Below are 14,958 nucleotides of genomic sequence, written 5' to 3'. Positions count from 1 at the left end.
CTAAATACAGCATCAAAATCTGGGCAGCATGTGACAGAAGAGGTGTCTCCTGTTAATTTATCAACATCACTTCATGAAAAAATAAAAAAATTAAAATTAAATAAACAAAAATCTATGTCATGTTAAACTATTGTATTTATATGTAGGTCTTTCAAATGTACATAAAAAAAAAGCTTTAACCTAAATTTTCATTAAAAAAAGTGAGATATCCTCATTGAACCATGATCTGTTAGGACTAAAGAACACCATTGCACTAAATATTAATAATGAGATTAAAACATTTTTGGGGGGATTTTTTGGGGTTCTGACACTTCTGGATAATTAAACATGCACCGGGTCAAGTTTACCCACGAACATTATTGCTGTCCCTAAGAAACGAACATAACAGGAGGGTTAAAGAACGACACATACAAGATTCAAACCTCTTCAACCGAATGAAAATAAATAAAAACTGCTATGACTCATTTTAAAAAAGGGTTTGTAAATTTCAAAACCTTACAGCGATTAAATGATAGTTTGCACTGTACACATGTGAAAGATTAACAAGCTACTGCAGTGAGAATCCTTAAGAAATATGAGGTAGTTTGGCAGCCTCAGTGGCAGAGCTGAAAACATGAATATCATCATTAAATATTTTTGTCAGTGAGGAAATCCATCCAACTTTGTAATCCTTGGAGCAGAGATGAGAAAGAAACGTTTCATTTGTAAGAACACGTTGTGACAAACAGGGGTTCACTGCTTAAGTAATAAAGGGTCAGCGTGATAGTACAGGCTGTCCCTCGTATATTTTATGACATATTGGATTATTAATAACTGTCTGCAACATATAGTCAAAGCAGGATTTTAATGTTGCAGCTACTGTAAATGAAGTGGAGCTGATTTTAACGACTTAATGTACTGAGGGGTATTAATCGTCATCTTTAACAATGTATCATCCTATACAGGCTGATCATAAATTCTGTTCTGTGGGTCAGAACCTATTTTTTTGTTCACGTCAATACAGTAGGTTGAAATAACAGGATTTTAGTGTAAAGTAAAATATCATGGAGAATATAGAAGTACACTTGTGTAAATGTACTTTGTTACTTTCCAGTGCTGCTCTCTCTCTCTCTCTCTCTTCTTTGTCTCTATCCTGCTCTGCGTCTCTCTGTCTGCAGAAACACTTTCCAATCTCTTCTCTCTGTATTCAATTTTGTTCTTTTATTCCCCCGTTGTGCCTGGCCCATTCCCTCTCTGCTTCTTTTTTCACTTATTCTCCTTACTTCTATCACGGCTCCCTCCCCCCCTTTTATTCTCCTCCGTGGAGTATAGATGCTGTAATCTCTGCTGTCTAATGCTGTCAATAGCACTCAATAACAATGAAATAGCACCGGTTCCATCCCACCGTTGATGAAGGCATAGGATCTTATTCGTCATCACAGCAATCTGCTTCTTGGTAATAGCCAATCAGATGGCTCCTGTGAAAATGCAGCACTCCCATGATAGGTTCCTCCATTGTTTTGATTGACTGCACCTGAGGGCCCGCCACTTCAGCTGGCCTCGATCAATACACCATCACACTCAGGCATGGCCATACGTGTCCTGGAATAGACACACAGGTCTGGACGCCCCACACACACACTTTGGTATAGGGTAAATTGAGAAGGAGACCGTTGGTGCTGGAAGAAAACACAATACAGTTGTATTAACCAGCAAGATGGAGTACTCTGCTGCACAATACACAGCAGTGTACTGTGTAGTGTTCTCACCGTGTGGTCAGAATAATCAGCTCTTTCTGTACATCATTATACACATGTGCACATAGATGACAACAACATGGAACTTTTTTACCTTTTGGTGCAGTGGCTACTTATTTGTTGACACCTCAATGCTGTGCTGAAACAAGAACACTTTATTGAAGACAATGAAAACTACGAATGTGCCTGTTATTCCATGTTGTGTCACCCATACAGATGGCCTTGCATAAGCCTCGCCTCTGTTCATCCTGAGCTGTAGGAACAATAATGAGAGCAACACCACCATCTGCACTGTCAGGCGCATGTCATTAGTATTACAAATATGTCCCTCCGCACATGGTTTCCACGCCAAACCTGACGAAGAAATGTGAAGTATAAAAGGGAGGAAGGGAGTTCAGTGATCACTTAGAGGGGAAAGAACAAAGGGGAAAAAAATAGGGAGGTATGGTTGTTTTATGAGATGATTTTTTTTATGTGCTTTAAACATCAAAGTGGTTTGAAAGGTGATCATGGTGTAAACAAAAACAAATTAAATATCACAAAGTAAAAGGGCTTTATAAAAAAAGGTAGTAGGGATTTTTTTCCCCCTACAGTGACCGACAATCAACACCATCTGCCTCTTTGATGTATACGTGCTTGGCCTGGTAGTGCCCAAACTGTCATTTACCACCTGTATATTTCACCGTTATGAGATTAATGGAGGAAAACGATCATAGTGAAAGTATTTTTAAAAAAAGAAGGTAGTTTTGCTCTAATGAAAGGATAAGTGCTCAGGGAAGAAACCCATCCCATTACACCCTCACCCCCATGTTCATGCTCTACAGAGAAGTTAGAAAGCCTACCATATGTCCCACGACACCCAAGCAAGAAGTTAGAGGCGGATAGATGCGGCGCACATCAACAGGGTTATCAAGTGGGCACCCCCCCTTCATCAGTGTTTCGTTGAGTCAGGCCCAAGAGACCTCAGGGAGGCTCCACAGTTAACTCTTTTTGATCAGCTTTATGTATGCAGGTCGAAGAACGAGGATAGAATCCCTTCTAAAAAAAAGGCTTAATTAGGACCAGGAAGAGCTGTTTTACAAAGGCAACAATAACTGCCTGTTTGTTGGACCATGCATTTATGTGCTGCTTTGTTGGTCCTATTTCACAAGTTGGGAGGTTGTTATTCTTTAGTTTGTTTGCTAGCTTAAGGTTGTGATCAAGCGGCAACCTCTGGTCTAAAAATATGAGTCCAATGTGGAAGTGCTAAAAACTGCAGTTCATCGAGGATCCGCTTGAGGCTGGCTCCGGAAGTACCGGAAATCACATACACATGAATGGGAAAAAGCCGTTCTTTACAGCAGAAATAAACATGTTTACAGGCTGGTACAAAAGACGAGTGTAGTCTGGATATCTCATTTCTCCATCAGCTCACACTGTGAGGGGGGTGAATTTTTTTCTAACGTGGCAATTTCAAAGATATTGAGATTAAGAATCTTCCAATGAGAGGCACAGCTGACTGCAGGAACACTGTAGCTGTTGGCTAGGAGGCTCAAAGCCCGCCTCTTTACGTCACACTGGCTTGACAGAAGCCAAATGGCTGCTGCCAACGATTGGCTTCAAAACAGCGCTTCAGAAACAGATGGGTGACGTCACGGATGCTACGTCCATATTTTATACAGTCTATGGTTGTGATGCAGAAGCAGCTTGCACATTAAAAAAAAGATGTGCTTTACAGTTTATCGCTTGGAACTTATCAAGGTTGATCTTTTTAATAAACAATATACAAATTATAACACATGAATAGAAATGAAAAGATTGTGATTATAAAGCTAACATTTTCATTGACCTGCCATGTTTCTTAGTAATCTGTCTGTCACATAGAGTGTATAAAAAAATGGACGTAGTATCAGTGACGTTACCCATCTGTTCCGGTGCGCTGTTTTGAAGCTCATCGGCGGGTGCAATATTGGAAATGTTGAACACAACCAAACTTCATCCAAGCTAGTGTAAGGTAAAGAGGCGGGCCTTTATCCTTTTCCTAACAGCTACAGGAATCAATCAAGTCAGCCATGTGCTTATTTAGGCAATACTCATAAGTTTATGAGTTTGAAAATTTCGAGTTCTAAAAAGATCCCCCCCCCCCGTACAGAGTGTGCCGATAGAGAAATTGTTATTACTACTCAGATCTAAACCGTTGTTTGAACCAGGCTGTAAACATGTTTATTATTCTTCGTCTTTTTTTTAATTTGTGTGTATGTGGTTTCCGGTGTTTTTCCAGCTAGACTCACACAGACGCTCCATGAACTGCAGTTTTTAGCACTTCCACATTGGCTTCATGTTTTTGGACCGGAGGTTGTCATTTGGCCTGTTGACTTGGTGAGGCAGTTGGCAACAATTTTGCTACCTGTCCATCTGTTGTTCTGACTTTGAGGAGGCATTTATATCACATACGCACATAACATTGTGCTGTAGTAGAGATGTGAAGTTGAATTTAAAACAAATGATCTTTTTTTATTTTTCATGTGCTTTTATCATCAAAGCTATAAGAAAGGTGAGCAGGAAAAAAAAATTAAAGATCTCAAAGGAAAAGGGCTTCAATACAAAGGAGGGAGGGATATACGTTCACCACATCATCTGCCTCTTTGATGTACATCTACACAAACCCACAGCGTAACACAACAGTTTTTCACTTGAAAGGGTCAAAGGTCAGCTTTCTACATCTCCCACATTCTCCTGCTCACAGCTGTAAGGGTCAATTGCAGGTCACAAACTGAGTCTTTCAGCTGTCTGTCAGAGCTGTCTTAAGATCAAGCTGACGACCCAGACTACCCTGGCCGCCCATCACCAACATCTCCATCTCTAACCCCAACCCTCCCTCAACCTTCCTGCCTGTCCGTTACACAATGCTTCTCTTCCTCCTCCTCCTCCTCCTCCTTCTCCTCTTCCTCTCCTGTATCTTCATTCCTTCCTTCCTCATCCACCCTTGTCGGGTTGTCAGTCAGAGCAAGGCTTTGTCACTCCAGGAGAGGGCTGCTTAGTACTCAGCTGGCGCTCAGCTGGGCTCTCCCTGTGTCACTTTTTTGTGTGTTTGTGTCTTTAAAGGTTGGGTTGGGGATAAGGACTATTGAAAATGTATGAGTGGATGTATCGTGTATAGTTATGCATATATTCAAAGCTGTTGTTTTGTACTTGTGAGGCTCAGTAAGTGTTCCCTTTGTGAATGCAATCCTGTTTATATTGTGTTTGTATGCGTGTGTCTGTATGTGTGTGCCAGTTGTTGTGATGTTGTCTTTGAACCCCTGGAGATCTCTCCAAGGCTGAGTCCTGTCACTTCTAAACAGCACATGTTCCACAGGAGACATGAAGAGAGACATATGCACTGTATTTTATTTGACAGGCTGTATGCATGGGCTGCCTCTGTGATATGACAGTGAACATCTTCATAGCTGAATATAAAAAATCTACTATATGTGCCGTCAAATTACAATATGCTCTCACTACATTGAAGTGTGACGGAGTAGACAGAAGATAAGCTGCACGATGACAATTGAAAGAGAGACATTGTGTGCCAGGAGAGGGAATACGTGCCCAGTAATGTGAACTAACGTGTTTTCTTTTCTGCTCCGCTCCTGCAGGTGGTGGTACAGGCAGCCAGCAGACCGTTCTCCATGAGGAGCAGTAGAAGATGCCGGCTCTGCCAGCACTGCTGCTGTCAATACGCTTCCTCTCCTTCCTGCTAGTCACCATGCCGCCACGCTCCCTCAGTCAGGCCCCCCTGCTCTCCTCCGTCCGCATGGGTGAGTGGTCGGCCAGCCATCTCAACAAAAAGCACAAAAAGTTTCCCAACAAACTTCTCAGGGTTTGTCAAAGCCTGCTTTTGTGTGTCAAAGAAGGCTTTGCAAATGTTGGCAGTAAAACTGGAGATAGAATTACAGAAAGAGCACTTTAGAGCTGATTTAGTGCCAATGATATACCTGTTGGTGTCTAAACTGTCCATGTTTACAGTTAAGTTTCTCATCAACTCAAGTGTAATTGACCGACTTAATTTAGTGGATTTATTTGAGTCTTTTTGAAATAAAACGTACACCAGAAGCAAGACTAGCCGTCTAATGATGGCATTAGTGCCTCAATACTTTTACACAACACTACTCTGAGGTGTTTTAAGCAGATGTAGACCTCCTGAATTAACACATAATAACACCTGCACAGTCCCAAAAATTAGAAAAGAACATTTTCTGCTAGCACCAAAGATTTTGTCCAATTAAAACAAAGCTGAGATGCTTTGATCATCATCTCTGAAAAACAGATTCTGCATATGAATAAAGAATCTGTAGGCAAGGGATAATTGTTGTCGTATTGGAAGTGTTATTCTTTTTGTTAGACCGGGTGGTGTCCTCCATTTGGGGTTTCATGAGCTTAAACTATTACTGGATAAGATTCTGTGTGGAGAGCAAAAGAGGCAGAACACTTCAGCCCTTATGCAATCCTGGAACCCATCTGCTGTCATCTGACGAGGATCTAGCTTTTATTAATTGACTAACAATCTGTCTGACAAGTTGCGAGTTGATGGAAATCTTGGCCTGGATTTTCTTTATCTTTTATCTAAGTATGCCAAGAAAAACGCTCTTGCTTCCAGAGGCTAAATCTTTGTGAAGTTTTCACACAACAGCTGATGGGTTCCAAGTCTTGTTAATGCAAATATGACATAAACAAAGGGTCTTGGGCTTTCTTGAGGCAACCAAACAACGAAAAACACAACAACAACAAATCTGCGTAAAGTTGCTGAGTGTCTATAAGCAACATTTGCTGCATAGAAAAATAGAGCTGGCAGTCAGTATTTTAATAACTATCTCCATCCAAGCCAGCTCATATCAGTCAAATAACTGAGTATATAAAGTGAACTGTGTTTAGAATGATAAAGATATATATCACATGTAGTAAAACTGCACATAGAGTCAATGTGTTGTTTTAATGTAATGATATTGTTTGGATCTTATTCTCTCTCTTATTCAGATTAGGTTAAAACCCTTGTGTTGTCTGTGGTCGTGATGCCTCCGTCAGCCTCACTTATTCCCCTCACACATTACACCTCTTCCTCACTTTTCCATTCCACACCTGTTCTCCCCTCTCACTGCCCTCTATCTTCAAACCCTGCCCTCCTCTTCTCCTGTGCTTCACCTGTCTTCTCCTCCCTCTCTTCCTCTCTAGCGGCAATCCTGGACGACCAGTCTGTGTGTGGGCGTGGGGAGCGTCTGGCGCTGGCTCTGGCCAGGGAGAACATCAACAGTGTAATGGAGGGTCCAGCGCGAGCCCGAGTGGAGGTGGACATATACGAGCTGCAGAAAGACTCTCAGTATGACACAACTGACACCAGTGAGTGGAGCCAATTCACACCAGAGACGACCAGTAGGGAGGATTCACAAACCCATTACAAAGTGATAAAGTTCAGCTGAATCCATTAGAGCACAATAGAGATTAAAGTCAAACTAGCATAGAGAAAGCATTCGAGAAATAGAAGCTATTGTTAGAAAAGTCTGTATTAGAATAAATAGTGACCAGTACAGCGTAAAAAAAAAGCAGTCTACTGGGTGCTGCAGGTGTTTTCCTCATTTATAAATGCTGCTAGTGTTTTTTAGCAAAGAGGTAATTATATTTGTAAAAAGCTGCATTTTTCTCTGAATAAACCTCAAATGATTACCAGAATGACAAAAACACCACCACTTCCATGTGATTAGGAACCAGTAAGGGCTTGTTCTGATTAGTTTACATGTCACTGGAGACCAGTAATGGGCTAGTAAACCTGTCTCATTAAAAAGAATGGACCAGTGCCCTCCAGTAACAGCTGGCACAGTGTACTCTGCAGGCTAGCACAAAAACAAATCATCAAATTCTAATACAGATCAGCAGCGCAGGCCAAAAGAATGAGCACTACACCACAGAGGCCACTTCATGAAATTTGTATCAATATACCGAGTTAAAACAGAATGTTTTGAGTCCATAAAGACAGAGGAGCTGCTGAATGCAGTCACAGAGGAGACACTGACTCCCTGCTCCTGTTCTAAGAGGTCACTGACCCTGCCACGGGCTACTGGCAAAATGTCTATGTGTGCTCGAGAAGGGTTGTGTACATATACATGCTTGAGTTGCAGTCTTTTGCGTATGCTTATGTATGTGTGCATGTGTGTGCGTGTGTGTCCTTGACCGATGGGCAGGAGACTCTGACAGGCTTGTTTGCTTGCAGCTTTTTTTTTGGTCTCTGGATCAGGGAGCTCATCATCTTACAGCTACGTCTGTCTGAAGCACGCTAGCATGCACACACCCACACAAAGGCATTTACACATGCACGCACACACATCTCTTTCTGCAGACACACGTGCACATTCACACATAGATGAAGTGAGGGCTTGTACACCCATAGACAGCTGCAGAGACTGAAGAGGACTAATTGGGATGAATTAAAATACCAACTGAATATACTAGAAAGAAAAGAGCTTTTATGGCTGTCAGAGTAACACAGTGAAGTCACCAGACCAATTTCTGCTGTATGTGTGAAAGAAAACGGCCAGATGATACTTACAGAAACAGACATTCATGTACGCTAAAGGATAAAGCCTTTGGTGCATAACAAGGTTAAATTTATGTATTTTATGAAAACTGGCCATAAAGAATTCATTTTCATAAAATAGTCTCATTGAGTTCACAGCAGAGTTAGATAAAATAATTGATAAGCCTCTCACATCTAAACACAAAGTACATACTGCAGCTATTACCTTAACACAGCATTAGTTACAAAATGATCATACAGTCATGAGACATTGGTATCCTCATTTAAAGAAACTGGGTAAGAGTGGGCTTTTGAGAATTACTTCTTACACAGCTTTTTTCACACACACGCACACACACACACAGAAAAATTAACTTACCTTAAAGTTGTGCTTTTTGGCTTTTTAATGTGTTTGGACCATAGACTGTATAAAATATGGACGCTGTTTTAAAGCCAATCAACGGAGGCAATGCTGAACTCAACCAAGCTGAGTGTGACGTAAAGGGGAGGAGTTTGAGCCTCCTAGCCAACAGCTATGCGTTCCCGACCGGAAGTCAAGTCAGTCATGTCCTTATTTTGGCAAAAACTCATAATCTTGATATCTTCTGATCTGTCACGTTAGAAAAAAAATCACCCCCCGTACAGTGTGGGCCGATAGAGGAATTAGCTATTATAACCAAGCCGTTTTTTGAACCAGGCTGTAAACATGTTTATTTCTGCTGCAAAGATCGTCTTTTTTGAATTGGTGTGTATGTAATTGTCAGTGTTTCTGCAGCCAGCCTCGAAGCGGATTCTCGATGAATTGCAGTTTATAACACTTCTGCATGGGCTTCATAGTTTGAGACCGGAGCTTGCCGCTTGGTTTGGACATTGTTGGTGGATATTTTGGCTTGTTTAGGCTTTATCTAACAGCAGTAACACAAACCAGTCAATTATAGGTATAAGACAAACAATACAAAAGTAACCTGTCCTGTCACTGCTGACTTCTGATAATTTGTATATCTACTTATGAAGAGGAGACATTACATGAGAGTAATAGCAGAAAACTTTGGGTACTCGTGGATGAGAAGGAGTCACGTTTTTATGACATTTTTTGTTAGTTGCAGCTCTTTACAATTACAAAACTATAGTTTTGACCTCCCTTCATATTTGTTATGGTTTAACACAGGTAGATTACCTTAACATTGATCTTTAATGGGTTAATTCGAGGACGTGTTCTGGTTTGACCATTGGGACAAAAGGTGGGCGATGAGTGTCAAAACAGTGGACATAAGCCCTTTTCACATAAGCACTCTTGAAAATGTATGGAAGATTTTAGCACAGCCTACTACAAAATTTCCAAAGTTGATTTACAGACAGCCCGCACTGTAAAAAGTTCCTCCTGTTGTACAGGAAAGTGAGTCCTCAGGAGGCAGGACATGGCAAAATATGATCCTGCGGTAGTCACTATGTGGTTTTGAAAAGATATCCAAGATGGCAGGTGATAGTGTTGGCTTTTAAAGACTGCTTGTTTAAGTTGGGATTCTTAAGCCTCTGTACACCTCCTTGGCAATGTGTAAAGCACAAAGGCATAATGGTGGGGCAAAGTCGTTTCACCTCTGATCCACTATTCAAGGTAGTGGCAGAGGCGAAATGAGCAGAGGATGGCGGCAATGTGTGGCGTTGGAGTCAGCAGGGTGAAAAAGCCCAGTGTGTGTGTGAGCATGTCTAAGCGTGTGTATGTGAAGATTACAAGCCGTGCCTGTCACGCTTACACAGAACTGTAATGCAATGTGAACTCAAACACATGGACACCAATATTTTGCCATTGCAGAGTTCAGTGTGCAAAGTGATGGTAGAACTTTGCTATGGCGCAGTTGGGGAGTTGCAATGTGTGAGATGCTTCTAATGACGGTGCTTTGCCTTTATATCATTACTACACGTGAAGGACGTACCCACGGTTAAAAACTAAAAAGTGGAAAATAACTTTCTGGGAGCAGAGCAGAGAAGAGCATGAAGCAGCCAATCACACCAGTTGTGCACCAGTCGCATTATATAAATGTCATCACCCTCCCTACTCGCTCCAGGAGAATTTCAGTGACTTCTACCTGCTTGGTTTATACATCGGCTCACCCCAACTTCATGCAGAAATTTGCTAGGGGCTGGTAGGAAAAATTCTGGTTGAAGTTGGGGTGAAAACTTGGTTGTTAGTGCTCACAAATTCTGCTCAAACCAAACATTTCAGGACATTTTCAGGAGTTAAGTGCAGATTCGAAAACTGCCAGTAATTATCTCAATAAGAAGATGAATCTTCCAAAACAATTCTGTCCTGATATGAATGTGTCACCAAAAAGGTTTTAAAAAAAAGCCAGAGTCTATGTAAATGTCTGAGGTACTATACAAAGGAGTCTATTTACTGTATAAAACACCAGCCTCTCCAAGCTTAAAGACCTCTTGAAAAAGGGTAATAATGCAAACTGGCATTTGTTAATGGAACGCAACCACCAGTCTGTTCGTCTTGTTCTGATGCCAGAGATTAATTAAGGCTAAATGTCTTCAGATTCATTAAAAGTGACTCTCTAAACAAGTGAATAATAGCAGCAGGGACCCCTGACCTGCCCTGCTGTACTCACTAGAGAATTTATCTCAAAATAAATCAGGTTATAATGAGACAGATTGTGCTGTTGCAATAGAATCAGTGGTTAAACTAAACTCATCATGCATCCTCTCGATATTGAATTTTAACACTTTCCCCTGACAGCAGCCCCAACTGTATGCCAACTGCCATCAAAATAAAGCGGAGGAAAGGTGGGTGTGTGTCTGCTTTCTCAGTGTGTGTTTCCACTTTTTTCCTTTCAGTGTGTCAGATTCTACCCAAAGGCGTCGTCTCTGTGATAGGTCCCGCCTCCAGCCCCGCCTCTGGCTCTACTGTCAGTCATATATGTGGAGAGAAGGAGGTGGGTGGGAAAAATATTAAACACACGCACATGCACAAAAACACAAACACACACACACACACACACACACACAAATCGTGCAGCCTGTTCATCTGTGTGTTATTTGTGTAAACAGCCTCCCAGTATCTCTCTCTATCTGACTTACTACCCCTCCCTCCCACTCACACAGACGTCATGATTGATGTGTCTGGAGGTTCTGTCTTCCCTGCCTATTGAATTTCTCCTCATGTAATTAACCATCATCCGTTTTTTCCAACCGTTTTCTCCTTTCTTCTCGTATCCTTTCGTCCTTTGGTCTTTCTGTTCTCTGCCTCTGCCATCTCTCTTATCTCTCTTTTCACCCTATAGCCTCTCTAATGGATCTTCCTTATTCACAGTTTTTTTTCTGGTGTGTGTGTTTGGCGGGGAGTTAATCACGACACATTTGCTTTACTTAACGTTTCTCTTTCTCTTCTCTTCTCGACAATTCAATTCAGTAGCTTTTTATGGCATGATGTGTTGTAAAAGCTTTACAATTATTTTCCTCTACCTCCTTTTAGATCCCTCATGTAAAGATTGGTCCAGAGGAAACGCCCCGCTTGCCATACCTGCGCTTTGCTTCTGTCACCCTGTACCCAAGCAACGAGGACTTGAGCCTGGCCATAGGAGCCATATTGCGCTCATTCAGTTACCCCTCGGCCAGCCTGGTCTGTGCCAAGGCTGAGTGTGAGTACACCTGTGGCTTCTCTTCCACCTTTACATTTGATAACATGTGACTGCGTGGCTGTGTTTGTGTTAAAGTGGGTGTGAATGCATTAGCTGTCTTCTTGCAAGCTTATTCACTCCCTGTATGTGTGTTTGTGTTTATGTTTCTCTGTGGGAGTGTCGGCACTTTTGCACTGTTTGGGCAGATATGACTGTTTTGCACTGCTGGACACACATTTTGACAGTCTAGTCATAAAGTTCTGTCTGTCGCCAGAGTTCAGTACAGTACACATCTCACACCATAGCTCTCCTATTTATTACTCATGCATCAGCACACTGCTCTTATCCACCTCAGAGGCTTGTTAGGCTAAACCAATTTCATAAATATTCCTGTTTGAAATGCTTTCCAGTATTGCAAGAACTCAAGAGACATTTGATTTAACTTTCCAGGCACTTGGAGAGTTTAAACATCACAGGGGATTCAGGGCTTAGTTGGTAGCACTCTTTATTTTCATATTGAGAGAGTACATTATTGATTTATTATGCTTTGCCCTATCAGGACCCACAGGAATTAAAGGGCTTGGTGGGTTGGTAGCTGTAACATTCAAACAAAGCTTGGGAATATATGACAGAATACACTGTGCGGAGGGAGGGGGGCAAAAATCCAAATTTATGTGCTGAACGAAAGGCTTAATTTGCATCAATTAGGGAGAAAAACTGAGCTGTGATCCTGCTAACTTAGCTAATCTTTACCGGCTTAGGCTACAGAAATGTTTGGAAAAAATACTGAGAGATTGGGCTTTGTCGCACACACTCTGTCTTGGCGTGCAGCACGAGTACAAGTGTCATTATTTTTTACTCAGTAGGGTTGATGTTATACATGATACAGACACGATGCATAAGTTGTTCCCAAATTTAAAAGACACAGGGAGAAATGGACTGAATTTATTGGCATCCAAATTAAAAAACAACAACTGAATGATATCAAATCAAGTCAAGTCAACTTTATTTATATAGCACATTCAAAAAACAACCGCAGTTGGCCAAAGTGCCGTACAAGCTTAAAATCAATCAATCATTTAATAAAAACAAATAGTAATTAAAAAGAACAGATATTTAAAACCCAATACATAACACAAGAAAAAAGCCACAATAAATAGAAACAAAATAAAATGTAGGATGTCTCACTCAATAGGTATAAAAAGCCAATGCGAAGAGGTGCAGTTTAAGTAGTGATTTAAAATTCTCAAGTATCTGAGCATGCCTTATATCAGGAGGCAGACTGTTCCACAGTGAGGGAGCAGCCACCGCAAAGGCTCGTTCACCTCGAGTTTTGAGCCTCGTTCTTGGAACATCTAAAACCACCTGGTGCGTTGACCTGAGTGCTCTGGCCGGAGCATGTAGGTGCAAACACTCACACAGATAAGGAGGTGCCAGCCCATGTAAGCTTTTAACAACAAAGTCTTAAACTGGATCCTGAAACTGACAGGAAGCCAGTGATATGGAGTGTAAGGACTTATTCATGTAAGGGACAAAGGAGAAATAGTGGAGGGACATATGGATAAACAGATTCATGTGTAGGGGTATATACACCATTTCATTACCAGTTCTTTCTTTTGTCTTTCCTTTTGTTTTCTCAAGTAATGTTTGTTTGCTCTCAAATAAAGAGACAAGAACAATGCATAAGAGTTGCTATAACAGCTAACGTTTGTGTGATATCCTTTTTGAAAAAAAGAAAGCACTGAAAAACTGTGAAAAACTTTAAAGAACTGATTCGTGAGGAAGCCAAGTAGAGTTTTTACAAAACTGAAGGGCAATTAGATTCAGAATAAGTGGGCTTCCTATTGAAGTCCACTCTCGTGGCAGAGTGTAAAGGGTAGATTTCACCAAACAAAAAGCTGTGACATTATCAAAAATGATTAAATCATTGAGATGCTTCCGTTACTTCCACAGCCGTTAACCAGCCTTCCTGCTTTTACCTGGAAGTAAGCCGAATTCCTGGTGGACTTGTCATTTCATTGAAGTAACACCGCTTTGAAATGGCATCAGAAATCTTTTCCAGTTTTGATGATCAGTTGAACGGGTAGATAAGAGCCTTTTTTTTTACTCTCTTGGGAATTGGGGGCCACAGATAGCCTGTTGGTTACCTTCCAGGGGGCCGAAAAGATGCAGCGTTGTCTGCTCGAGAGACTGAAGCCTGTGTGTGTGTGTGTGTGTGTGTGTGTGTGTGTGTAATATATTTGCCTTGAAGGTGATCTATACAAGGTTATCACACTCAGAGACTCTGACCCACTTGGCTGCGCTATCTATCGCCATGGAGCTGGTTGCCATGGCTGCAGAATAGGTGCTAACTGCCACTCAACAGGCTTGTTCGACACTCTGAGCGACTGCGTGTGGGTGTGTGAGGCATGATGTGTGTTTGTTTTGTGTATTCCTCTCTAAGGTTCACTTTGTCCTTGCATGTGCATGTGTCCGAATGTCAATTTATCTGTGTGTGTGTGTGTGTGTGTGTGTGTGTGTGTGTGTGTGTGTGTGTGTGTGTGTGTGTGTGTGTGTGTGTGTGTGTCTTGTTTTCTCTCAGTGTACTGGATATTCGTACATGTGTGAGTGTGTTTCTGGGTACTTGTGTGATTGTGTGTGTGTGTGTGTGTTTCTGCTGTGCCACTGCAGAGGTTCAACATCACACAATGTTTACCACCACCAGCCCACCTGTTTTATTCATCTTGTTTACCCCACTGACGAGTGGTGTGTTCATGTGAAGTAGACATGCTCTCTTCATTGTCAGCGTGGTGGGTAATATGTGAAGTCACACGTTCCATTGACACCCACCATGCACACACTCCTAATTACACAGCCTATTAAGAAACCAGTCGTTTTTGCAGCAGCATGTTAAAGGCATTAATCTAATTTCTCCCTCTTCTCCTCGTGTAAGTCACAGTCCGTAGATATTCTGTTAAATGAGACTGAGTCAGAGATTTTGGGTCATTTCTGGCAAATCCTTCTCTCACTATGCCTGGGTCACAACGCGCTATCTGAGCCTAATTCCATTATGCAGTTTTCATGAGATGGATGAGGT

At 41.6% G+C, this 14,958-nt stretch overlaps 1 protein-coding gene across 1 annotated transcript in view; it reads left to right on the top strand.

Moving 5' to 3' along the window:
• The window catches only part of grik5 (glutamate receptor, ionotropic, kainate 5), a 114,100-nt gene that overhangs the window by 64,701 nt on the left and 34,441 nt on the right, over window positions 1–14,958 (top strand). The window contains exons 5-8 of the mRNA XM_034697142.1: window positions 5,354–5,515; window positions 6,927–7,091; window positions 11,101–11,198; window positions 11,738–11,903. Coding sequence (XP_034553033.1) covers window positions 5,404–5,515; window positions 6,927–7,091; window positions 11,101–11,198; window positions 11,738–11,903 — 541 coding nt within the window. The 5' untranslated portion in view covers window positions 5,354–5,403. The remainder of the gene's footprint in view (window positions 1–5,353; window positions 5,516–6,926; window positions 7,092–11,100; window positions 11,199–11,737; window positions 11,904–14,958) is intronic.

Source organism: Notolabrus celidotus, chromosome 12 (genome assembly GCF_009762535.1).
Source record: "Notolabrus celidotus isolate fNotCel1 chromosome 12, fNotCel1.pri, whole genome shotgun sequence".
In the NCBI taxonomy this organism is placed as follows: Eukaryota; Metazoa; Chordata; class Actinopteri; order Labriformes; family Labridae; genus Notolabrus; species Notolabrus celidotus.
This window is presented reverse-complemented; position numbering and strand designations above follow the sequence as displayed.